We start from the raw sequence: 27,233 nt of genomic DNA, 5'->3' as shown, positions 1-27,233 counted from the left end.
ACGACTGAAGTGACTTAGCAGCAGCAACCCTATTTTGGGGCTTCCCAAGCAGCACTAGTGGTAAAGAATCCACCTGCCAATGCAGGAGACGCAAGAGACTCAGGTTCAATCCCTGGGTCAGGAAGATCCCCTGGAGGACGGCATGGCAACCCACTCCAGTATTCTTGCCTGGAGAATCCTGTGGACAGAGGAGCTTGGTGGGCCACAGTCCATGGGGTCGCAAAGAGTCAGACATGACTGAAGCAACTGAGCATACATGCCCACAGCCCAATAAAGTTTGGTTTTCTAAGGCTTGAAAAGGCCAAAGTACCCACCCCAGTAGAGGTACATAATAGATGCCTGGAAAAAGGGCTCCCTACCCACAGGGCACAAAATGTGACTAAGATTCAGAGAAGTTAGGTGTCTTGTTAAAGTTATAGGGTTGGTAAATGACTGTTGGTGCGGGGGGGGCAAAATATGCAAAGTCCATTGCAAGACATTGGGAATGCCACCAGAACTAAGAGAGCTTTGTCTTACTTTTCTTTTCTTTTTACTGGAGTATAATTGATTTATAATATGTTGCTTTCAGGTGTACAGCAAAGTGAATCGGTCATTCATACACATATATGCACTCTTTTTTTGGATTCTTTTCCATATGGATCATTACAGAGTCACTGAGTAGAGGTCCCTGTACTATAGAGTAGATCCTCGTTAGTGAACTGTTTTGTATATAGCAGTGTGTATATGTCAATCCCAGTCTCCCAGTTTATTCTTCCGCCTCTTTCCTCTCTGGTAATCATAAAATTGTGTTCTACATCTGTGGCTCTATTTCTGTTTTGTAAATAAGTTCATCTGTACCATCTTTTTAGATTCCACATATAAATGATATCATATGATATTTGTCCTTCTCTGAGTGATTTACTTCACTCAGAATGACAGTCTCTAGGTCCATCCATGTTAATAATGCTGCAAATGGCATTATTTCATTCCTTTTAATGGCTGAGTAATATCCCACCGTATATATGTACATCTTTATACATTCTTCTGTTGATGGGCATTTAGGTTGCTTCCAAGTTTTGGCTATTGTAAATAGTGCTACAATAAATATCGGGGTACTTGTATATTTTTGAATTATGGTTTTCTTTGCGTTTATGTCCAGGAGTTGTATTGCTGGATCTATTTTTAGATTTTTAAGGAACCTCCAGGCTCCATAGTGGTTGTACCAATTTACATTCCCACCAACGATATAGAAGGGTTCCCTTTTCTCCACCCCCACTTCAGCATTTATTGTTTGTAGATTTTTTGATTACAGCCATTCTGACTGGTGTGGGGTGATACCTTGTACTTTTAATTTGCATTTCTCTAATAATTAGTGACGTTGAGTATCTTTTCACATGCTTTTTGGCCATCCATATGTCTTCTTTGGAGAAATGTCTCTTTAGATCTTCTGCTCACTCTTTGGATATTTTTGTTGTTGTTATTGAGCTGCATGAGTTGTTTGTATGTTTTGGAGATTGGCCGCAAAGAGTCGGACACGACTGAGCGACTGAACTGAACTGAACTGAAAGTAATGAAAATAAAAACAAAAATAAACAAATGGGACCTAATTAAACTTAAAAGCTTTTGCACAGCAAGGGAAACCATAAACAAAATGAAAAGACAACCCACAGAATGAGAGAAAATATTTGCAAAAGAAATGACCAAGACCTTTGCTTTAGGAAGAGAGCTTTGCATTTATTTATAGCTGTGCCCAGCTACGTCATCAGATGGCCATTGCTAATGACCACGTGGGAAAGACCACGTGAGGCTGTTGTGAGGTTCACTTTATCTGAAAACAGAAGGAAGGCTGGAGATCTGAGTGTCTTTGGCCAGCTCGGGCTCTCTGCCTTCCTGACAGCTGCTCCCTGGGTCCCGTGGGCTGAATCACCCTCTGGAGCGACTGTGTTTACATCTGGGGATCAACTGCCCAGTGAAGGCAGCCAACAGCTGCAGCCCTTCCAGTTGGCCTTGCTCACCCCAGGTGGTGGGGTGGTCCCCGAGTCTGTGTTTCAGCCCCCCTTGGTCTCTGCTTGCTCTGCCCTTCTCTGCTGGGCATATTGTAGTCCGTGGGGTCGCAAAGAGTTGGACACTGAACAACAACAACAATAAACTTGGCTTTGCAAAACAATTGCTGAATTAGAGCCCTTCAGTTCAGGAAAATGCCATTTAGAGCACTCATTGACAGCCCGAAGCCAGGAGAGAACACTGATGTTTGGAGAATGTTGGTTAGACATTCTCAACCACTTGTGGGTCATCATTATGATTTTTACAATACCCATGTGCTTCATAGTTTTTGCTCAGCTCTTTTTTTAATTTATTTAAATAGATATATTTAAAAGGGAAACATAGCACTACCATAAGTAACCACAAAACAGTTTCTGAGCAAAACTTTCAGTCTGGAGGAGGTTTTTTTCTGTTAAAGGGGAAGAAAAATAAAGTTAGAGTGATGTTCAAGATATATGGGCTTTCCTGGTGGCTCAGATGGTAAAGAATCTGCCTGCAACACAGGAGACCTGGGTTCAATCCCTGGGTCAGTAAGATCCCCTGGAGGAGGGCATGGCAACCAACTCCAGTATTCTTACCTGGAGAATCCCATGGACAGAGGAGCCTGGCAGGCTACAGTCCATGGGGCTGCAAAGAGTCAGACACGACTGAGCAACAAACACTTTTAAGATATACTAACCACTGCATGTAAACTCTCTCCTTGATATAATTAGAAAGATGAAAAAAAGAAAACTTTCCCACTCTGTATCCATTGTAATTTGAATGCCATGATACATGCACCAAATAAAAATCAGCCTGAGAAGTCAGGAGCATAATCATTGCCTGCTGCAGCTCTAGCTACTCATGGGCCACTTTGGAGTTCTCAGCATTCTGCAAAAAGCAATGCTTCAATCCGCAGTTTTCTGATAAGGACGCAGAACTGCAGACTGAGCTCTGAAATTTCCTTTAAGCTTCAGCCAACTCAGTGGCCCAAGGTGCACGGTTCAGCCAAAATATAATTTACATAAAGTGTGTGCTATTTAAAAAAAATTTTACTTTTAATTAGAAGACAATTGCTTTGCAATGTTGTGTTGGTTTCTGCCATGTGAGTGTGAGTGTGTTCGTCACTCAGTTGTGTCCGACTCTTTGCAACTCCATGGACTGTAGCCCACCCGGCTCCTCTGTCCATGGGATTCTTCAGGCAAGAATACTGGAGTTGCCGTTTCTTCCTCCAGAGGATCTTCCCAACTAGGGATCAAACCCGGGTCTCCCACATTGCAGGCAGATTCTTTACTGTCTGAGCCACCAGGGACAACATGAATCTATGTCCCTTCCTTCTTAAACCTCCCTCCCACCCTCTATTCCACCCTACCCCTCTAGATTTGTCACAGAGCCCTGGGTTGAGCACCCTGTGTTGAACACAGCAACTTCCCATGAGCTATCTATTTTACACAAGGTAATGCTTATGTTTCAATGCTACTCTCTCAATTCGTCCCACCCTCTCCTTCCATCTCTGTATCCACAAATTTGATCTCTATGTCTGTGTCTCTATTCCTGCCCTGCGAATAGGTTCATCAGTGCTGTTTTTCTAGATTCCATATACATGCTTTAATATGCGACTCTCATAAGTCTCTTCTGACTTTCTTCACTCTGTATAATGACAGATGAATGGATAAAGAAGTTGTAGTACATATATACAATGGAGGTGTGTGATATTTTTATCAACAACGCACTCATTTGCCTAACTATGGTTTTCCCTCTTCAACCTTGCTGACACCATATCAGCTCAGGCCATCTTAGTATGTATGTTCTGATGATTTGGGAGATGGAAAAAAATCCTTATACATGTTGAGAAACCGTAAAGAGAGAGAAAGTATGGATTATAAAGAAGGTATGCAAATTCACATTCATGAATGGAAACTATTTTAAAGTCTGAACTTTATTATTGTTATAGTTTTACAATATAGATATATAATGATAGGTATAATGATATAATCTATCATTATAGATATTGCCTTTGAGGAAAACTGGGTTACGGGCACATGGGATGTTTCTGTATGATTTCCTACCACTGTGGGAGAACTACAATTATGTCAGAATGAAAAGTTTAAGTTAAGGAGGGTGTGACTGTTAAAAGTGTCTTGTAAGGTGTTCTTCTTCTCCAAATGGCTTTCACATGTATTATTTCATGAGAACCTTAACCAACCCTTTTCATTTCTGTCGGCATTTACCCATTTCACAGATGGGAAAATGAAGCTTCAGAGAGGAAACTTTACTTATTGAGTGTGATGGAGCTCAAGGATAACAGAACAAAGACTCAAATCCAATTCATTTGAAACTAAGCCAGAAACTAAGAGAGGTTCAGGAAGGGCTATTTTTACATTAAAAATAGTGTTATCCTCAAATACACAACAAGCACCAGTTATGCACAGGAAAGAGTGTGCAAAACTTTTATTGTGCAGTCAAGGACCACGTTTTATTTATTGACCATCTCCAGCAGCCAATCATGGGACAGTTTATGAGTGGAAAGATGCTCTCAGAGAGGCAGGTTGGGGCTAGAGGGGGAGGCCAGAGTACCCACCCTCACTCCTCCATTCTGTCACTTTGTGGGTCTCTCTGTCTTCATAAATCTCATTGAAAGGACCCCCTGAAAGCCCAATACCTTCATTTCACATGTGAGGGGGGCAACCAACTCGTGGGGGTCTTGTAACCACAGGCATTTCAATGCCCAAGGACATTTGTTGCTCTGAGAGAGGACATCTTACTTCCTAAGTGGATTCTCACTTAAAAATCCAGGTTTTGAAAGTTACCAGTTTCAAAGGCCAATTTTCCCGAAGTCTTAAATTTCCATCTATAAATATGTGCTACACTACGTTGCTTCAGTCGTATCCAGCTCTTTGCCACCCCATGGACTGAAGCCCGCCAGCCTCCCCTGTCCATGGGATTTTCCAGGCAAGAATACTGGAGTGGGTTACTATTTCCTTCTCCATCTATAAATATATTGTTCCATTTACAAATGGAATGCTTTTATCTAAACAGAAAGACAATCCTTCTGCCTGTCACATTACATAGGTTAAAACATAAGACCTTGAGGAACTCAGTTAAATATCCTTAAATTTTTGAAACGTCTTTATTCGCTTCATGTAATTGATTTTTTAAGTACTTCAAATGCTGACAGGGCAGGTTTAAACCCTAACAAGCCAAACTTTAACATTTCATTTTTATAAATCTAATAAAGTGAATGTATAATTATAGAAAAATTCAAGTTCTCTTAAACAGTTGGAATGGTTTAGAAAAGAAGTTGAACATAGCTTGACTCTTATTAACTTAAAATCACAAGTCTAAAAGCAATTACCCATTTTAAATTGAAGCCACATGGCCAATCTGTCTGTATTTCTAAGATGCCAGAGTTTCTTAAACATTAAAAACACCGAGATTGGCCTCATTTTAACCCCAAACAAATTAATACTTTGGGTGTCTGTTCTACTTTATTACTTCTATTCATATCTCTTTATCTTCCACTTGCCCTGCTAAGAGGGAGAGGCAGGGTACGGATGCATTATCTCAGATGGGCTGATGAAACAGGTTAAAAAAACATGGGACCTCGGCATACTCGCTTCTTGCTTGGAGACCTAAGACCAGGGTATAGCTTCTGAGTGCCGTATGCTGCTGGCACCGTCTTTGCTGATACAGATAGACCTGTACCACCCTAGCTCCACAGCCTTAAACTGGGATTGGTGTCGCAGCCTTCATCTCTCAATGTCTCTTCTGTTCCAGTCTTCTCACAAACAGAGGTAGACAGAGGTACATATCACCCCATCTCCCTTCATAGCCGCAGCTTCTGGCTTTGCCCACATTCTCACAATAGTGCCCACTGGATGCCCAACATTTTCCTTTTTATCTCCAGCAATGCTCACAATGAGGCTTCCCAGGTGGCTCACTGGTGAAGAATCTGCCTGCAGATGCAGGTGACCTGGGTTCCACCCTGGGGTTGGGAAGATCCCCTGGAGAAGGAAATGGCTACCCACTCCAGTATTCTTCCCTGGGAAATCCCACAGAGAGAGGAGCCTGGTGCGCTGCACTCCATGGGGTGGCAAAGAGTTGGACACAGCTGAGCGACTAAACAATAACAACAATTTTCACAATAAGCCTCTAGGATAAGTATCCTTGTGGCCACTTTCAGATGAGAAAAAATGAGGTTTAGAGAGGCTAATGAACTCAACTATTAATATAAATGAAAGGTTTGGAGTTTCTTCTGAGACCATCCGATGGTCCAAAGTCCACTTTATCAAAGTCCCTGTCGAATTCTTGATCATTCAGTTTCATGTTCTTTCTTGTCTCAGATCTCCTCTCATCATCAGCATCCTTTTTCTCACACAGGCCTTCCTGGGTCCTGCTGTACCACAGCTTCACACCTAAAATTCTTTATACTGCCTCAAAGTTTAAAAAAAAAAAAAAAGGGAGTTTTAAAATCAAGGTAATAATAGCAGGTCCTTCTGTGCTAATGAAATTTGACATGGAAAACCAAATGTCAGTAGAAATGATGATGTTATTTAAATTCTTCTAAAATGAGAGGCAAGTTTATTCATGTCCTTTCTGTCACCACCTTTTATATTGGCTCGTAACTTCTTTTGCTTAGAAAATTATGAGAAAAATAACCTGGCTTTAATTTTATAGAACAGTGATAAATATCACACTGGACTATGGGCTATTAATTTGGCAATGAAAATGTAATCAAAGACCTTTAAGGGCTCAGAATGATTTTATTCTGATCATTATGAACTGTATTTTATGTAACATCATATTTCTTTCCCTTGCAGACAGATAAGCTTAAAGAATTTAAGTGAGGTAAGTAGCAATTCTGTCCTGCTGCTGCTGCTGCTGCTAAGTCGCTCCAGTCATGTCCGACTCTGTGAGACCCCATAGACGGAAGCCCACCAGGCTCCCCTGTCCCTGGGATTCTCCAGGCAAGAACACTGGAGTGGGTTGCCATTTCCTTCTCCAATGCATGAAAGTGAAAAGAGAAAGGGAAGTCGCTCAGTCCTGTCCGACTCTTAGCGACCCAATGGACTATAGCCTACCAGGCTCCTCCATCCCTGGGATTTTCCAAGCAAGAGTACTGGAGTGGGGTGCCATTGCCTTCTCCGAATTCTGTCCTAGGAAACAAAAAAGGGAATTTTTTGCATTAACTGTCTGTGATGGGCAAGATGCTTAATTATCGTAACAGCTATGCTCAATATGTATTAATAGCCTATTTTTTTTAATTGTTTTTGATTGGAGGCTACAGTCCATGGGGTCACAAAGAGCCAGACATGACTGAGTGACTGAACTGAATTGAATTGCTTTACAATGTTGTATGGGTTTCTTCAATGTAAACAATGGAAACTAGCTGTGAATATACATATATCCCCTCCCTCTTGAGCTTCGCTGCCTTCCCAGATCCAATCCCACCCTCTAGGTGGTCACAGAGCACCAGGGGAGCTTCCTGAGCTATATAACAACTTTGCACTAGCTGTCTGTTTTACACAATTATCAGATCAGATCAGTCGCTCAGTCGTGTCCGACTCTTTGTGACCCCATGAATCGCAGCACGCCAGGCCTCCCTGTCCAACACCAACTCCCGGAGTTCACTGAGACTCATGTCCATCAAGTCAGTGATGCCATCCAGCCATTTCATCCTCTGTCGTCCCCTTCCCCTCCTGCCCCCAATCCCTCCCAGCATCAGAGTCTTTTCCAATGAGTCAACTCTTCGCATGAGGTGGCCAAAGTACTGGAGTTTCAGCTTTAGTATCGTTCCTTCCAAAGAACTCCCAGGGCTGATCTCCTTCAGAATGGACTGGTTGGATCTCCTTGCAGTCCAAGGGATGCTCAAGAGTCTTCTCCAACACCACAGTTCAAAAGCATCAATTCTTTGGCACTCAGCCTTCTTCACAGTCCAACTCTCACATCCATACATGACCACACGAAAAACCATAGCCTTGACTAGACCAACCTTTGTTGGCAAAGTAATGTCTCTGCTTTTGAATATGCTATCTAGGTTGGTCATAACTTTCCTTCCAAGGAGTAAGCGTCTTTTAATTTCATGGCTGCAGTCACCATCTGCAGTGATTTTGGAGCCCAGAAAAATAAAGTCTGACACTGTTTCCCATCTATTTCCCATGAAGTGATGGGACCGGATGCCATGATCTTCATTTTCTGAATGTTGAGCTTTAAGCCAACTTTTTCACTCTCCACTTTCACTTTCATCAAGAGGCTTTTTAGTTCCTCTTCACTTTTTGCCATAAGGGTGGTGTCATCTGCATATCTGAGGTTACTGATATTTCTCCCGGCAATCTTGATCCCAGCTTGAGTTTCTTCCAGTCCAGCATTTCTCATGATGTACTCTGCATATAAGTTAAATAAACAGGGTGACAATATACAGCCTTGACGAACTCCTTTTCCTATTTGGAACCAGTCTGTTGTTCCATGTCCAGTTCTAACTGTTGCTTCCTGACCTGCATACAAATTTCTCAAGAGGCAGATCAGGTGGTCTGGTATTCCCATCTCTTGAAGAATTTTCCACTGTTTATTGTGATCCACACAGTCAAAGGCTTTGGCATAGTCAATAAAGCAGAAATAGATGTTTTTCTGGAACTCTCTTGCTTTTTCCATGATCCAGCGGATGTCGGCAATTTGATCTCTGGTTCCTCTGCCTTTTCTAAAACCAGCTTGAACATCAGGAAATTCACGGTTCACATATTGCTAAAGCCTGGCTTGGAGAATTTTGAGCATTACTTTACTAGTGTGTGAGATGAGTGCAATTGTGTGGCAGTTTGAGCATTCTTTGGCATTACCTTTCTTTGGGATTGGAATGAAAACTGATCTTTTCCAGTCCTGTGGCCACTGCTGAGTTTTCCAAATTTGCTGGCATATTGAGTGCAGCACTTTCACAGCATCATCTTTTAGGATTTGGAATAGCTTAACTAGAATTCCATCACTCCCACTAGCTTTGTTCGTAGTGATGCTTTCTAAGGCCCTCTTGACTTCACATTCCAGGATGTCTGCCTCTAGGTCAGTGATCACACCATCGTGATTATCTGGGTCATGAAGATCTTTTTTGTATAGTTCCTCTGTGTATTCTTGCCATCTCTTCTTAATATCTTTTGCTTCTGTTAGGTCCATACCATTTCTGTCCTTTATCGAGCTCATCTTTGCATGAAATGTTCCTTTGGTATCTCTGATTTTCATGAAGAGATCCCTAGTCTTTCCCATTCTGTTGTTTTCCTCTATTTCTTTGCATTGATCGTTGAAGAAGGCTTTCTTATCTCTTCTTGCTCTTCTTTGGAACTCTGCATTCAGATGTTTATATCTTTCCTTTTCTCCTTTGCTTTTCACTTCTCTTCTTTTCACAGCTATTTGTAAGGCTGTGAATATATACACAATTATAATGTACCCTATTTTAAAGGTGATAAAACTAAAGCAAAACAAGGTGAGCCTGAGATTTTAAATGAAATTCTTATTTGCCACCACATTCAGTGTTTATTGGGAGACATGAGGTCTCCACCAATGACTTCCATTCTTCAGCATTTCAGAAGTAACTGTTGGAAATTGTGATACAATTTCCTGGTTATTAGTTGCTCACAAGAAAGACAGGAGTGCAAAGAGGAGTACGTAGGAAATACAGAGTCGCACAGACCTGATTTAGAATCCTACTCTGCCACCAACAACTTTGTGAACTTAAGCAAACTCTCCTGCCCTCACCCCAGTCCTGTTCTGTTCTGTTTTCCCAACCAAAAAATAGAGACAGGTATCCTCAACTTGGCAAAGTTGATGTGACACAAAGTCAGTCAAAGTTAGCACATAAATGTCCAGGTGAGCAGTAGAGGCTCCCTAAGTGGCATGAAGGTCAGGTCAGAGGAAGTTATCTTAGAGTCCCTTAGATGTTGACTTCTTTAAGCCCCAAAGAAGAAGGTCTTTAAGCCCGTGGTAGGCCCTCATTTCACCCCCACTGGCCTCCTAAGGGATTTGGTTCTTATCTTAATATTTGACCTATGCTTTTACATATAGAACTTGGAGGTTGATCCCCTTCTTTCGTTCTTTTGATGTCGAAAACTTGGCCTCCATGCACTGAGGCTGAATGAAACCTCAGAGACAGAGTTTTGGGTGAAGCAGAAAGGAATAGCTTTATTGCTTTGCCAGGCAAAGGCTGTCACAACGGGTTCCTGCCCCCGAAAGCTGTGTGTCCCAACAATAGAGGATATGGTGAGGAGTTCTTTATAGCAATAGTTCAAGGGTGAGGTTGCTGATAAGATTAGGGTGTGTGCAGGGCCTGCACTCTTCTAATCTGGCTCCAAGTGGTCTCCTGATGAGTTTCTACCGTTCCTGACGTCATCAAACTGTGACCTCTCTCTGGAATGAAGAATTGTATCAGGTAGTTAACATTTTCATTTATTGGGGGTTTTAGTAGTACTTCAGAAGACCATCCCCAAGAAAAAGAAATGCAAAAAGGCAAAATGGTTGTCTGAGGAGGCCTTACAAGCAGCCATGAAAAGAAGAGAAGTGAAAGGCAAAGGAGAAAAGGAAAGATATACCCATTTGAATGCAGAGTTCCAGAGAATAGCAAGGAGAGATAAGAAAGCCTTCCGCAGTGATCATTGCAAAGAAATAGAGGAAAATAATAGAATGGGAAAGACTAGACAGCTATTCAAGAAAATCAGAGATATCAAGAGAAAATTTCATGCAAAGATAGGCTCAATAAAGGACAGAAATGGACCTAACAGCAGCAGAAGATATTAAGAAGAGGTGGCAAGAATACACAGAAGAACTGTACAAAAAAGATCTTCACAACCCAGATAATCACAATGGTGTGATCCCTCAGCTAGAACCAGACATCCTGGAATGCGAAGTCAAGTGGGCCTTAGGAAGCATCACTACAAACAAAGCTAGTGGAGGTGATGGAATTCCAGTTGAGCTATTTCAAATCCTAAAAGATGAGGCTGTGAAAGTGCTGCACTCAATATGCCAGCAAATTTGGAAAAGTCACCAGTGGCCACAGGACTGGAAAAGGTCAGTTTTCATTCCAGTCCCAAAGAAAGGCAATGCCAAAGAATGCTCAAACTACCGCACAATTGCACTCATCTCACACGCTAGTAAAGTAATGCTCAAAATTCTCCAAGCCAGTCTTCAACAGTATGTGAACCGTGAACTTTCAGATGTTCAAGATGGCTTTAGAAAAGGCAGAGGAACAAGAGATCAAATAGCCAACATCTGTTGGATCATCAAAAAAGAAAGAGAGTTCCAGAAAAACATCTACTTCTGCTTTATATACTATGCCAAAGCCTTTGACTGTGGATCACAGCAAACTGTGGAAAATTCTTAAAGAGAAGGGAATACCAGACCACCAGACCTGCCTTCTGAGAAATCTGTATGCAGGTTAGGAAGCAACAGTTAGAACTGGACATAGAACAACAGACTGGTTCCAAATAGGAAGAGGAGTACATCAAGGCTGTCTATTGTCACCCTGCTTATTTAACTTATATGCAGAGTACATCACGAGGAACGCTGGGCTGGAAGCACAAGCTGGAATCAAGATTGTCGGGAGAAATATCAATAATCTCAGATATGCAGATGACACCACACTTACAGAAGAAAGCGAAGAAGAACTAAAGAGCCTCTTGATGAAAGTGAAAGAGGAGAGTGAAAAAGTTAGCTTAAAACTCAACATTCAGAAAACTAAGATCATGGCATCTGGTCCCATCACTTCATGGCAAATAGATGGGAAATCAGTGGAAACAGGGACAGACTTTATTTTGGGAGCCCCAAAATCACTGCAGATGGTAACTGCAGCCATGAAGTTAAAAGATGCTTGCTCCTTGGAAGAAAAGTTATGACCAACGTAGACAGCTTATTAAAAAGCAGAGACATTACTTTGCCTACAAAGGTCCATCTAGTCAAAGCTATGGTTTTTCTAGTAGCCATGTATGGATGTGAGAGCTGAACTATAAAGAAAGCTGAGCACTGAAGAATTGATGCTTTTGAACTGTGGTGTTGAAGACTCTTGAGAGTTGCTTGGACTGCAAGGAGATCCAACCAGTCCATCATAAAGGAAATCATTTCTTTACTATGAAAGGACTGAATATTCATTGGAAGGACTGATGCTGAAGCTGAAACTCCAATACTTTGGCCACCTGATGCGAAGAACTGACTCATTTGAAAAGACCCAGATGCTGGGAAAGATTGAAGGTGGGAGGAGAAGGGGATGACAGAAGATGAGATGGTTGGATGGCATCACCAACTCAATAGGCATGAGTTTGGGTAAACTCCGGGAGTTGGTGATGGACAGGGACTCCTGGGGTGCTGCAGTCCATGGAGTTGCAAAGAGCAGGACAGGACTGAGCGGCTGAAATGATACTGATATAGAAGAGCTCAAAGATATTGTTATGCTTATCTCTTGAGGCAGAACCAGGACTCTGCCCCAGTACTGCACTACTGTTTCTTGGCTGTTCCTCCTTTGTCTCTGCATCCCCTCCCTTCCCTGATTAGCAACTATTTGAGTCTGCCATTTAGGACTCAGGGAAGGTCATGGAGTCCGGAGTCTGTTCCCTATAAAAACGAGGAACAGGGTTCACAGAAAGGCTCTGTCCCCGGGAGCCCCACAGGTCCTGCTCAGTTTTATTCTCTCTCTGTTTCTTTCTCCTTTCTTCCTTCTTTCTTTCCTTCCTTTCTTCCTTTCTCTCTAGTATTATGAGAATGTTAGAATTGAGTCACATTTCTAGCTTGCCCCTTAAGCAAGATAGTTATGACCTCCAATCCATAAGACAAGAATGTCAAGGAGGCTAACACATGACTGCTGCATGAGGGGTTATATTCAAGACTCCACCCAGGTTATCCTCTTTTGCAAGTTGTTGGACTTTCCAAGTGCCACCAGGAAGGAGAAAGTAGGGGTGGTCCTCTGCAGCTGAAGGAACTTACACATCTGAAGGGACTTACACATCTGAAGGGACTTCACCCCTTTCTTCCTGCAGATCAGCTAATGTGTCCCAAGTAGGCTGTCACTCAAGATGACCATTATTCACTGCTCAGTATGAAAGGACAATAGGCCCACCAATCATGAACAAGAAGGAAATGGGAATGTCTGCCTTGGACAGCAGGGATCCTGCAGGACAGTTTGTTTTTCTTGAAACTTTCATTGGCATTCTGCTGGAAATTGATAACATCTAAAGAACAACAAGGGCTAGTGGAAGAACACATTTTTCTTCCTTATCTCTTGCCAAGACACTTCCTCATTGCTCTTGCCAAAACATTGCCTCATTGTTTGGACTGAGAGTCAAGGTCATTTCTCTATTCCAAAAACCCATCTCACAGGACACATGCCATGCTTGTGTGCATGTTAAATTCTTGTTTAAATTACATCTTGAGGACCAGAATTCATTCCGGCAGAAGCGATGTGCCACCTGCCACCACCTCCCTCCAAAAAAAAAACAACTAAGAGAAAAAAAGAGGGCTTCCCTGACGGCTCAGACAGTAAAGAATCTGGCTGCATTGCAGGAGACCAGTGTTTCATCCCTGAGCCAGGAAGATCCCCTGGAGAAGGAAATGGAAACCCACTCCAGTATTCTTGCCTGGAGGATTCCATGGACAGAGGAGCCTGGCTGTTGCAAAGGTTGCAATGGACAGAGGAATCTATGGGGTTGCAAAGAGTCAGACATGACTGAATGACTAACACATACACATTAGAGAAAAAAAAGCCTCAGAAAAGTGGCAAGAATTGCCAGCTGGCAGAAAGATGGAGCCAGTGCTGAAGCCTGAAGTCTCAATCTACCTCCATGTCCATAGTTCTGCCCTAGGAAATACGCGACTCACCTGAAATGAAATAGTGAAAAAAAAGAAGAAAGAAACAGATGAAAGGATGGGATGAGAAGGTGGGAAATGAAAAAGAAGGCATTACAATTTAACTTGAATATGTTAATTTTCTAACAAAAAAAAATCTAGATTTCACTCTACCTTTTTCTATTTATTTATTTTTTATTTTTATTTTTTTTTTACTTTTTGCAATCCTCTTTAATGTCTGGCTGAACAGAGACAGCTGGATTCTTTTTTTTTCTTAACTCTATTTAATATTGGAGTATAGTTGACTATAGGGCTTCCCTTGTGGCTCAGCTGGTAAAGAATACACCTGCAATGCTGGAGACCTGAGTTCAAACCCTGGGTGGGGAAGATCTCCTGAAGAAGGCAAAGGCTACCCACTCCAGTATTCTGGCCTGGAGAATTCCATGGACTGTATAGTCCATGGGGTTGCAGAGAGTCAGCCATGACTGAGCAACTTTCACTTCATAGCTGACTTACAATATTGTGTTAGTTGCAGGTGTACAGCAAAGTGATTCAGTTATCCATACACATGCATCTGTTCTTTCTCAGATCCTTTTCCCATATAGGTTATTACAGAATATTGAGTAGAGTTCACGGGGCTATACAATAGGTCCTTAATGGTTATCTATTTCATATAGTCTAGTACTTCCCCACCACCACCTTTGCCCTTTGGTCACCATAAGTTTGTTTTCTATGTCTGTGAGTGTGTTTCTGTTTTATAAATAAGTTCATTTGTATCATTTTTTTATATTCCACATATAAGTGATATTATTAATATATTATATTTGGACCTAGAGATTATTATATTAAGTGAAGTCAGAGTAAAGCAAATCTCTCTCCACTTTTCTAATTGCATTTGATTTTAAATTCAGAGCCCTCAGGCAAAAAGTTGGCTGGGTTTCAATTAAATAAAAACAAGAGCGCTCTCAGACAGATGGCTTCTCAGCTGTATTTACAGCAAGGCTTTCCCTCTCCTTTGACAAGCCTGAGAACCACAGCACAAAAGATTGTGCACTTTGAACTGCCTGGTTCAAAGTCTTGGAGAGGACTCAGTGTGGAGACTTTCAGACCACTCATGAGAATCGATTCATTCATTACCCTATTTATGTAGCCTATTGTTGTTGCTGTTCAGTGGCTCAGTCGTCCAGCTCTTTGTGACCCCATGGACTGCAGCACACCAGGCTTCCCTGTCCTTCACCATCTCCCGGAGCTTGCTCAAACTCATGTCCACTGAGCTGGTGATGGCATCCAACCATCTCATCCTCGGTCGTCCCCTTCTCCTTCTCTGCTGTCCACTTCTCCTCCTGCCTTCAGTCTATAGTTTTGCCTTGATTTGCTGTCCATGAGGAAATGTATGTCTTCTTTTCAGAATCCTAGGGGATGCCAAGTTCCTTAAGGTAAAAAGGCTTGTCTGTTGGCCAGCCTTAGACAAGACATACAATGCCTCTCTGAGATATTTGTTGATACAGGTTTCTTGTCTATGAAGCCACTGTGAGTCAGGAGACCTGGGCTCCAGAGCCTGCTCAGTGACAAGATAATTCTGGGACTCTGGGCAAATGGCACCACCTCCTTGGACCTCATCTGCAATCTACTGGCTTTAACTTTTCACAGACCTCAGACCACTTTGAAAATTTGATGTAAAGTATGATAAACATTTCCCACCCCAGAGAAAAATGCATGTATTTACAGAAGAAAAAAAAAAAATTGAGTTTTAATTTCAGAAGGTTCATGAAACCCACTAGGCCATTCAAGAACCTCTTCCATCCCCCAGGTTAAGAAGCTCTTGTCCAAATGATACTTGTAGACCTCAACTGCTGTAATGCATGAAATGGACTTTAGAGAATTATTTGCAGTTACGTAAATACTTCAACAAATACTGTACTTCTTGGAAGGCATTTTAATTCCTCAAGAGTGTAATAGGACTTCAGGATGCAATCCAAAAAAGCACATAGACTTTCATAATGAAGAACGATCAGGAATCCACTATTAAGGAATGAAAGAGAAAGAAAATGTTTGGAAAGAAAAATTGTTGCATTAAAAAGAATATTGTGAATATTTTCATGCTCATCTTTAAAAATAAAAATTCCAAAGCAGATATAAAAAAAATTAACTGAATGGCAACCCACTCCAGTACTCTTGCCTAGAAAATCCCATGGACGGAGGAGCATTGTAGGCTACAGTCCATGGGGTCGCAAAAAGTCAGATACAACTGACCAACTCTACTTCATCACTTAAACACAAACTCTATTAAAATTTTATCATCTCTCTTAAAATCCTGTTTTCTGTAATACAACCATACACACACACACACATACACACATATACACACACACACACACTGCTTTTAAATATATCATAAGCCTCATTTTTATCCTTAAGTTTTTATGTAACTTTGAGACATTGATAAAATATAATTTTATGCCATACTGTATATAAATAATTGCAATGAATTTCTAATTTTGCAATAGTGAATATAGCACCAAAATTTATTTAATATTTCCCACTTAGAGGGTTATATAAATTGTTTCCAGTGTTTTTATAAGTAATGACGTACTGGACATCTTTATACATGGAACTTGATCCAGATTTCAGGTTGTTGTCTTAGAAAAAGAAACTTATCAATGGAATTATTGGGATAAGAATTAGAGTATTTCTAAGGCTCCTAATAGCTATGGTTAAATTGGTTTCAAAAATAGTCAAAGCAATTTATAGTCCCATTAGCAGACTGTATATTTGCCTATTACTTCAGAGTATAAAACAAAGAATATAAAATTTTTATTTTTTCCTAGTCTTTTGGAGGCATATTCACAGATTTTTAAAAATCTATGCCAACAGAAATGTTGCCCAAATTCTACTAACCAATACACACAGAGTATAATATAAAATTCTAGATCATTAAGAGTCACTCAATAATATTCTCTTTTTAATTCAATACAGGTCCTTGGAACAGAGAAAGGTGATTTCTTATTGTTTTCTTATTCTAACACTATTAGGCTAAGTCCTATTTCCAGGTTAATAGCATTAGTCTTTTTTTAAAAAAAGGATTGCTTGTTTCAGGCCTTAGGCACGTGTGTGTGTGCATGATGACATGATCTAGATGGATTCAGGACCTCAGAGTCTATTCAAGAGTCCTGTGATCTAAACAGCATGATTTAAATTGGGCATGGGGTGGAGTTCTTTCTTCAGCTACAGGCTAGTGACAAGGAGGCACGCTGTCACCCCCTGACATTTTGGAAGGATATTGCTAGCCTGCTGCTCCACAGAAGCTCTGGGTGTCTCCATCCTTGATGTCAGTCACTCACACACATGTCAGCCCTCGTGCGTGCACACATACACATGTATTCACACTGCTGGTGTCACTATTGTGGAAGCATGGAATTCAGTACTCACTCGCTAGCTGGGAGGATGCTAATCTGGTGATACCTTCATGCCCACCTTTGAGATACTGTTCACCATTCACTTAGAATGATGAATTATGTCCAAAGCCGAAGGGCCTGAACTATGGCCCAATGAGTTAACACAGCCAGCCTGTGTCAAAAACAGTTTGACAAACCAACATTGGGTTAAGATTTCAGAGACTCACCACCAGCTGTTTTGTTTTGGACACTTTGCATTGCTTCTGTGAGTCCCAAGTCTTCTCATTTTATATTGAGGAAGTTACACTTGAGTGGGTCCTAACCAAGAGTTTCTGATGGAGGAGTAGGGGTCTGTTGGGAATGCTAAATAATTTTAAAACCTAAAGGAAACTGTGCCTGTTTCCTCAATAAAGCTCAGCATTCTAACTGAAACGTTCAGGAGCTGTTGCCTCAGGCTTCAGTGATTTATCAACGCGCAATGTGACATTGGCCAACTCACGGGGGTAGCTGTTGATGACCTGAAATGATTTTATGGGATGTGTGACTAGTGGACCAGTCACTGACTCCAATCACATTTTTAGTAATTATGGTCCTTCAATCAAAGGTGTCCAGTTTGTGATCAACCTTGGACACAGCACAGAGGAACAACCAAAATTAAGACATGTCAATGTTTATGCTTCCTTAACTTTATTACTTACAACTGCAACTAGAAGAGTGTTTTATGGGCTTTCCTATCATTGTTTTATTATATGACCTTGGTAATTCTGGATGGCTGGTTAAAATCCATCCAGGATTAAAAGGAAATAAAAAGTGATAATACCAATGAAGCAAAAGTCACTCAGTAATGTCTGACTCTTTGCAACCTCATGAACTATACAGTCCACAGAATTCTCCAGGCCAGAATACTGGAGTGGGTAGCCTTTCCCTTCTCCAGGGGATCTTCCCAACCCAGGGTTCAAACCCAGGTCTCTCGCATTGCAGGTGGATTCTTTACCAGCTGAGCCACAAGGAAAGCCCAAGAATACTGGAGTGGGTAACCCATCCCTTCTCCAGTGGATCTTCCTGACCCAAGAATCGAACCGGGGTCTCCTGCATTACAGGCAGATTCTTTATCAACTGAGCTATCAGGGAAGCCCAGTAATACAAATGACATATATAATTACTAAATAAGTCTGGGTCCTATGGTTGGCACAACTTTTCAAAACTTGAAGATCAAAGAGGAATAACTGAGAAAATGCATGTCTGGTGGGAACCAGGCAGGAACCACTGGTTTACACCAGAATCCTGGGAGCTCCCCTGCCTTATCACAGGAGAGACAGGAGAATTCAGGTGTGCATGGGCAAGCATCCAGCATCCCCATAACCTACATTTCTCTAAACGGTTCTTAAGTTCAACATGTTTGCTTATGTTTCTATGTAAAATTTCATCTAAATGCAGAATTCAACTTCAACCCACTTCCACTTCAAGCCTGTCCAATACCAAATGCCTTCTAATGCAATATTCTATATTTGGTGGAAGTTTAAGAATGAGTTCTAGATTTAATATTTTTGACAATATATTGACTATTCAACATTAAAGCAATTTTTATAGCCTCAAGGACAAGCTACTCCCCGGACCCAGGGTTTTGCAGAATATATGGGTTACAGTTTCCACTAACCACCAACTGCTCACTCTTAACAATAGAGATTACTTGGATGAAATTACAGCCATTTCAAAAGACCTCTAATGGCCCCTAATCATTTTGCTTTTACAACCTGACCAAATTCTGTGATGCCTTTACACAGTTCCTTATCACCAGATGAAGCCTGAAGCACCTCATCTGCCACAAAACCAAAGTCCTCAAGAGATTCCTCTTGCCGTTGCCAGGTAAGGAGCCAGGAATCCCTGGCTGGGTCCCAGCGTGGGGTCAGCCCTGTGTTGCCTGGGATAACGACTCACGGGGTCTCCTGAAAAAGACTCTCTGGCCTTCAATAATGAAGCCCAGTGACAAGGTCCCAAGGAAGCCAGTGAATCATAGTTGTTGTTGAAGTTAATAGGATTTAAACTGGCCATGGGGTAGAAGTCTTTTTTCAGCTACAGGTATTGTTCTTCTTGACTTTATAAGTGACTGATTGTGCGTTAGAGACAATATTTGAAGAAACGGGTATTCACTAGGCAGGATTAACTGGAATGGCAGCTAATCAACCTGGGAAGAAAAGTTGACATTTCTAACCAGTCTCAGCGGATGACTGCACAGAAGCTGACACTCACTTTGGAACAGCACTTTATAAATGAGCAGGGGTTGAAAATGCCATTATCTGAGTAAATACTTGCCTGATTAGGTTATTGTGACAACTGTCATCCCAACAGAAAAGTCGACGAGGCTAATAAGGCTGGTGACTCATTGGCTGAGGTCACATTAGTAGTAGCTTCCTTAACATCCCCAGTCTCTAAAATTAGTGCTACCAGGCCCTCCTGTCCGCAGTCTGGCCAGTGGCTCCAGCTCCGTCCAGGCCACTCTCCACTACTGCCACAAAGGACATTTAAAGTGCTACTCCTCTTCCTACAACACTTCCCCACCACGCCTCACATTTCCCTCTCTCTGCCATCTCCCTATTTGGGAAACTTCTCTTTGTTCAGCAGACCCCAGCTCAAAGCCACCCTGAATCCAGGAAGTAGTTCTTCTCCATTCCCCAGAGGGAATACATGAGGCCCAGGGAGGCTGAGTCCCTTACTGCTGAAATCAAGTCCAGCTCCACTCTTCAGGAACCCATCGCATCTACACTGGTTTGAATCAGTGTAAAATTCAACTTCAATCCACTTCCACTTCTGCATGTAGATGTGATGGGTTCCTGAAGAGTGGAGCTGGACTTGATTTCAGCAGTAAGGGACTCAGCCTCCCTGGGCCTCATGTATTCCCTCTGGGGAATGCGGAAGAACGAACAAACCATGTGGCCTTGGGCATCACCTCTCATCTTCCATGTGAAGTTGAGAGCAGGGCCAGACCTATTCAACATGCCCACGCGCCCACTACCCACCAGCTCCCAATGCCATTGCCAGGCCCTGTATGTCAGGGGCATGGTCTCCACCCTCCATTCCCTTCCCCGCCATCACTTTTGTGTGCTATTTCACACCTTTGGTGACTTTGTTCTCACTCTTTGGTGTGTGGGCATTAGTTCTACAGCTTCATTCTCTTATTAGACTATTTTCTGTTTAAGGCCCAATCTGACACAAAACCCTTGCCCATACAACACATAGATACCCTTTCTAATGTACTCGTCTAAAAGGAAACAAAAAAATCATATTATAGTCAAAAGAGCATGAGATTTCAGTTGGACCCACATCTGCATTAGTTGTTGTTTAATGTGGCTTGGCTTCTTCTGTGTGTTTGTGTGAACAACATCTCCTGATTTGAGGGGCTTCCCTCATAGCTTGGTAAAGAATCTGCCTGCAATTTGGAGACTTGGGTTCGATTCCTGGGTAGGGAAGATCCCCTGGAGAAGGAAATGGCAACCCACTCAAGTATTCTTTGAATCCCATGGACAGAGGAGTCTGGCGGGCTACAGTCCATGGGGTTGCAAGAGTCGGACATGCTTGAGTGACTTTCATTCACTTACTCACTCCTGATTTTTCTTTCTCTCTTAACTGACTGCATCTTCTAAGTCTCCTTTTCCCCAAACTGACCTCTAAATATTGGTATTCCTCAGATCTTTCTGAGGACCTTTTTCCTCTTGGTAAGAGTACAGGCAGTTAATCCATCCTCATGGTGTCAAATGTCAACTCTATATTGATCATTACTAAATCTCTGTCTTCTGCCCAATCACCCTTTTTAGCCCCAGACCCACGTCCAGTTACCCAATGAGCAGTTTTCCTTGAATCAGTGACACATGTCTCAAACTCAATGTTGGAAACTGAACTCCTGATTTATACTTTCATTTCCAGACCCACTCTACCCTCTTACAACCTTTCTCACCTCAATAAATCGTATACTCTCTTCCCCATCTTCACTCTTCCCATCCTGTTTATTAACAGCCCCCTAAATTCTCAAATCTCAACTCATAACACGTCTTGAATCTGTCCATTTCCCTAGCTCCCAAGACAACTTGAGAACCAAACCAATTTTGTCTAGATTAAGTGACACTCTTGTTCTGTGCTCACCTCTATGGTGCTGTTTACCCCATATTGTGATCGTGGTATAATTATGTCTTCCTTTCAAAAACTAAGCTGCTTCAGGGCAGAAGCCATGTCTTATTCATTCGATATCTCCCAAAACATACAATGTACTTAGTAAGCACTCAATTGGTGTTTATAAAATGAAAGAATTATCATTTCTGTTTTAGTTCAAGTGTTTTTTTTTTTATTTTTATAAACTTTGTACTTGAAACCTAGAATATCTTCAGAGGATTTTACTCTTTTTTCAACATTTTCTAAAAATCTTGAAAAATTAGGGCAGTGAAATTTTGCTATCAAAGATTTTTAAATTAATATAGTATATACAGTTGCTGAGTCCAGTCCAGCATTTTTGCAACCCCATGGACTGTAGCCCGCTAGGCTCTTCTGTTTATCAGATTTCCCAGGCAAGAATACTGGAGTGGGTTGCCATTTCCTTCTTCAGAGGATCTTCCCGACCCAGGGATCAAACCTGTGTCTCCTGCATTGGCAGGAAGATTCTTGACCACTGAGCCACCAGGGAAGCCAATAGTTCTATATATTTTTGATTGCACTGGATCTCTGTTGCTGTGTGCGGGCTTTGTCTAGTTGCCGTGAGCTGAGGCTACTCTTCGTTGTGCTGCATGGGCTTCTCACTGCAGCGGCTTCTCTTGTTGTGGGGCGTGGGCTCTAGGCATGCAGGCTTCAGTAGTTGCGATGCCCAGGCTCCAGAGCACAGGCTCAATAGTTCCAGTGCACGGGCTTTAGTTGCTCTGAGGCATGTAGAATCTTCTTGGACCAGAGATGGAATCAGTGTCCCCAGCATTGACAGGCAGATTCTTATCCACTGCCTGGATAAGAATCGGGGAAGCCCTCTATGATTTTTTCCCTAGACATTTTGTTAAATGTCTAGGGAAATATAACAAACTTAATGGTGAATCGAAGGCTTAGATAGCAAAAGAAGCCTGACTAGTGATGACAGCACAATGTGGCAGTTCAGTGATCCAATGGCATTTCTGTTTGCGAAGCAAGTCGTAAGACTCCAGGCTTCCATGGAAATAACAAAAACCATATATGTATTCAGTTGATTTCATTGCTGCTGGTAAAGGGATGAATTTCGCTGAATTAACCCAGAGCCTTTGTTCAATTGCACGATCGTAGCATAGAGCATGCTCCAAGTAACTAGATTTAACTTCAGCAACACCTAGAGTTTATAATGATGATGCTGACCACAATACAAAATGAATCAGAAGATTAGCTCTGTCACCCAAAGCTAAACATTAAGTGCTAAACTAAAGCTGTTGATAAACAGTCTTGGTAACATTGTTACTGTGTTTAGAAATGCATATTATTTCATTGCCTTTATTATATTTTTATAATCCTTTTTTTCTTTATGGATTTCCTTCCTTTACACACAGTTTTCTTACCTAACTCACATTTTAAGAGAAAATGAAATAATTTCTATGCCTTTCTTCCTTGCTATGCACGACTCACCCTGAATTAGTAAGCAATTATTAATACTACAGAGTAGGAGCTGTAGTGTCTTCTCCAGTGACTGTATCTACGAGGCAAGTCTGAAGTCATGGCTTCCAAAAGTAAAGGATTACGATGCATGCTCATTGAAGTGACATGGAAAGAACACATGTGAGTCAGTCAATTTGTTCCACATCTAATGTCAGTCTGTCTTGAGAAAGGAAGGAACCAGCCTCCTACACCTTACAAAACAGATGATTCTTCTAACTCATCCAGTAAACTCTAAAGTGCTCTGTAAATATGACTTAGACCATGAGTACTGACCCAGCTAAAGTAGAAAGTACTAACATTCTTTCAATTGTAATATTTCCTTTAGCTCTTCATTCATGACACGCAACCTGACTGTGCAAAACCGAGGTAAGAACACTTTACTTAAGAATTATAAAATAAGCGGGTAAGTCATGACATTATTGATATTCCTGCACCATGAATTAGCTTTTGTGAAACTAAGAGTCCCTCAGCTGATGCATGTAGGTGTTAATTCTCTGGTTTTCATTGATAGGTGGCATTGTATTGTGTTAATATCACATAAATTTTATCCTCAATTAAATATGATAACTTAGGTGGTTTCTAGTTTTTTCCTCTTATGGACGTTAGTTGTAAACAATATTGTAGATGTCTTCCCTTGTATGTAATATGTACCTATTTTTCCAAGTACATAATAGGATAAGTTCTCTTTTTAAGAGGGAAATGGCTATGTCTTAGAATATTCCTCTCTTCAGTGACACTACATTCTGGTAGCTTAGTTGCTAAGTCATCTCCAACTCTTGCGATCCTATGGGCTATAGCCCACCAGGGATTTCTCAAGTAAGAACACTGGAGTGGCTTTCCACTTTCTTCTCCAGGGGATCTTCCTGACCCAGGGACCGAACGATATCTCCTGCATTGCAGGAGGATTCTTTACCACTGAACCATCAGGGAAGCCCAACTCTAGATGTGTTTTCCAAATTAGACATATCACTTTGTTTGAACAACAGCTTATGAGAGCCCATTGTTTCCTATCCTCTCCAACATTTGTTCCTTGACAAACTTTTAGTTTTTGTCATTCCACTGGTTGCAAAATATATTTATCTTAAAAAGAATCTGTGAAATAGAGAAAATAAAAACCAACCTCTATTACTAATTCCTTGAAAAGATAAAAATCAGAAGGATATCATGTCCATGGAGATGTCAAAAGTAGCCTATAAATATAGTGTTATATTACTCTTGGTGATGGGTTTTGGTATTGTTAGTATTATTTGGCCCAAACTAGATATGTCATGTTCTTTTGTCTTTCTTTCTTCACTCCCTATGCCATAGAGATTCTGTGTTCAGGCCTAATCTTTCAATCTTTCCCTGCTGAGCCACAGAATGGTGGCTGGACTCCATGGGATAGAGTGGAAAGACTGAGGGCTCTGCTGACCTTGATCCCACTTCTGCCTCTTTGAGCTTCACACTCCTCCATCCATAAAATTAAAATAATGATATTAACTCACAGGGTCCCACTTCTGCCTCTTTGAAAATTCAAATACTATTAACTAACAGGGTTAATACACACACACACGCACACACACACACGCACACACACATATGCACACACACACACAGCCCTCTGCTTAGCACATTGTAGGCAACTGACACATTTTAATATCCTTCCTTCTTTTTTGCATTTCCTTTCCTTCTCCAGTGATTCTCTCCCTAACTGATCCAGTGAGACCAAGAGATTCCTCCATAGCCTCCATCATGTCCTTATTTCTCTTTGCCCTGCACCATCTGGACCTTACATGGGGAAACCAATATAGAAAACTCATATCCCCAGATGTACACATCCCTAATAAGAGTTTCCCAAGAGAGGACTCCTTTTCTAAAGGAGGGTGGCCACATGGCTCAATTCCTAGAAATTGAATGACAGAAATAGCAGTCTTGGAGGCCAGATCTTGGTGTATGAAAATAAAAAGACCTGTAAGATCCAGGTGGAAGGTCCAGGGGCTGAATGGGCCAGGAAAGCCTTTACAGATGGGGGTTTTGAAACTGGAATTATCACAGAGATGGAGAAGCAGAATCATAGATTAAAGAGGAATCCAGAGTCTTGACTTGAAAGACAAAATCTTGAACACATAAAGAAATAAAGAGCAGCTGAAGAATGGAAAAGTGGTGTTAGTGAAGTGGAAAGCCTTCAAAGACATGAGTCCAGTCAAGCATCCTCTGACTGGGAGTGTATCATTCATACTGGGGTCATGTAGACTGTTCTCTACTCATCTGAGAAGAAACAGGTTTGCATAAAGAAACATCCTGGGATGGACAGGGAAAATGTTTTTGTCTCCAATGCCTTCAAACACCATTAATTCCTCTTTTGGGCAACAAATATCCACCATGCATGTGGTTTATGCCCCAAATTGGGCTGGGCCTTAAGAATACAGAATAGAAACAGCCTCATCCTTTAACTGACCAGTGCTTGAACTTTTCCATCAGTTTGTTCAGTGATTCTTTCTGGGGTAAAAATACACCCTTGGGTCACCAGTGCTTGGCAGAAATTAGGTGCACAGAAAACAATACACAATCCAGGCACGCGTAGAGCTCTGAGTCTAGTGGGCTCTCTAAAGTTTACTAGTTTTAAGTTGGATGTCTCAGGTGAGGGAGACAGTGTTCCACATGTAGAAGACTGAAACCTACTTCTCCATCAGGGTAGGTATCATCATCCCAATTTAACAAATGAGAAAAGACTTTGAAAATATACAGTTATACTTCTTTTTAAGGATGGTCCTTTATTTTATTTATTTAGTTTTAAGGAGTATAATTGGTTTACAACATTGTTACTTTCTGCTATACAACAATGTGGATCAGCTATATGTATACATACATCCCCTCCCTCCTGGGCTTCCCCTCCACCCCGCTATCCCACTCCTCTAGATCACCACAGAGCACTGAGCTGAGCTCCCTGTGCTGTACAGCAGCTTCCCATTGGCTATCTATTTGATACATGGTAGTGTATATATGTCAATTCTACCATATGCCCATTTACAGTTATTCTTGACTGTTCAGTTACTAGTTAATAAATAAGTTTTTCTCAATTTTCTGATAAATAAATTCAAGCTAAACTACTGGGAGCCTAAGTAGATGGATCTCCGGACAATAAAGAAAATTATCTTGATATATTGGAAGAGAAACCAGAAAGTTTGGGAAAAATATTTACTTTTGAGATGTTGGGTGATTTCTTTTCTTCATTTCAGTTTTTGTCCACTAATTTCTTTTCCTATGTGCATTTTATAAAATTTTTTGTCTATATGACTCTTTTCTTAGAAATTTTTTGTTAAATTTTATATTGAGTAAAGTTAAAATAGAGACATTACTTTGTCAACAAAGGTCCGTCTAGTCAAGGCTATGGTTTTTCCAGTAGTCATGTATGGATGTGAGAGTTGGACTATAGAAAAAGCTGAGTGCAGAAGAATTGATGCTTTTGAACTGTGGTGTTGGAGAAGACTCTTGAGAGTCCCTTGGACTGCAAGGAGATCCAACCAGTCCATCCTAAAGGACATCAGTCCTGGGTGTTCATTGAAAGGACTGATGTTTAAGCTGAAACTCCAATACTTTGGCCACCTGATGTGAAGAGCTGACTCATTTGAAAAGACCCTGATGTTGGGAAAGATTGAAGGCAGGAGAAGGGGATGACAGAGGATGACATGGTTAGATGGCATCACTGACTCAATGGACATGAGTTTGGTAAACTCCAGGAGTTGGTGATGGACAGGGAGGCCTGGCGTGCTGCGGTTCATGGGGTTGCAAAGAGTCGGACATGACTGAGCGACTGAACTGAACTGAAACTTAAAATTTGCTAATAAATAGGTATGGAGAGCTGCTTAAAATAAAATGGTTTTATTATAAGTTTCAAGAAAAGCTCTAGAGCTGTTTCTTTATTAACACTGTAACATTAGTAGTAGCATTCATTGAGTGACTAGTATGAATCAGGCTCTGTGCTAAGAGATTTATATACATAAGCATTTTTAAATATTAGTAATTATTCATATCAATATGGTTCCACCAGTGTTGATATCAGTATGGTTCTATTGATATCAGCTTTTAAATATTAGTAATTATTGATATCAGTATGATAACTATGTTTTATCCGTACCATTTTCATTAGACTATCCTAATTTTCTTGACCACCTAAACATATTATCACCAATGTTCTTCCATTTACTCTGTGTCAATCTCTTTATTAAATATATATATATTTACTTATTTATTTGGTTGCTAAAATCGTTGTGGTCTTAGCTGTGGCACACAGAATCTTCAGTCTTCTTGTGGCAGGCAGGATCTTTAATAGGGGCATGGGAACTCTTGCAGGGGACACAGGAGACTTGGGTTTGATCCCTGGGTCAGGAAGATCCC

General features: G+C 41.2%; 1 protein-coding gene across 1 annotated transcript in view; it reads left to right on the top strand.

The window, feature by feature from the left end:
* CLNK (cytokine dependent hematopoietic cell linker) overlaps window positions 1–27,233 on the top strand; it is a 205,195-nt gene that overhangs the window by 152,850 nt on the left and 25,112 nt on the right. The window contains exons 12-15 of the mRNA XM_061420827.1: window positions 6,822–6,849; window positions 16,786–16,804; window positions 18,989–19,070; window positions 23,182–23,222. Of these exons, the coding sequence (XP_061276811.1) occupies window positions 6,822–6,849; window positions 16,786–16,804; window positions 18,989–19,070; window positions 23,182–23,222 (170 nt within the window). The remainder of the gene's footprint in view (window positions 1–6,821; window positions 6,850–16,785; window positions 16,805–18,988; window positions 19,071–23,181; window positions 23,223–27,233) is intronic.

This window comes from Bos javanicus, chromosome 6, assembly GCF_032452875.1.
Source record: "Bos javanicus breed banteng chromosome 6, ARS-OSU_banteng_1.0, whole genome shotgun sequence".
Classification (NCBI taxonomy): domain Eukaryota; kingdom Metazoa; phylum Chordata; class Mammalia; order Artiodactyla; family Bovidae; genus Bos; species Bos javanicus.
This window is presented reverse-complemented; position numbering and strand designations above follow the sequence as displayed.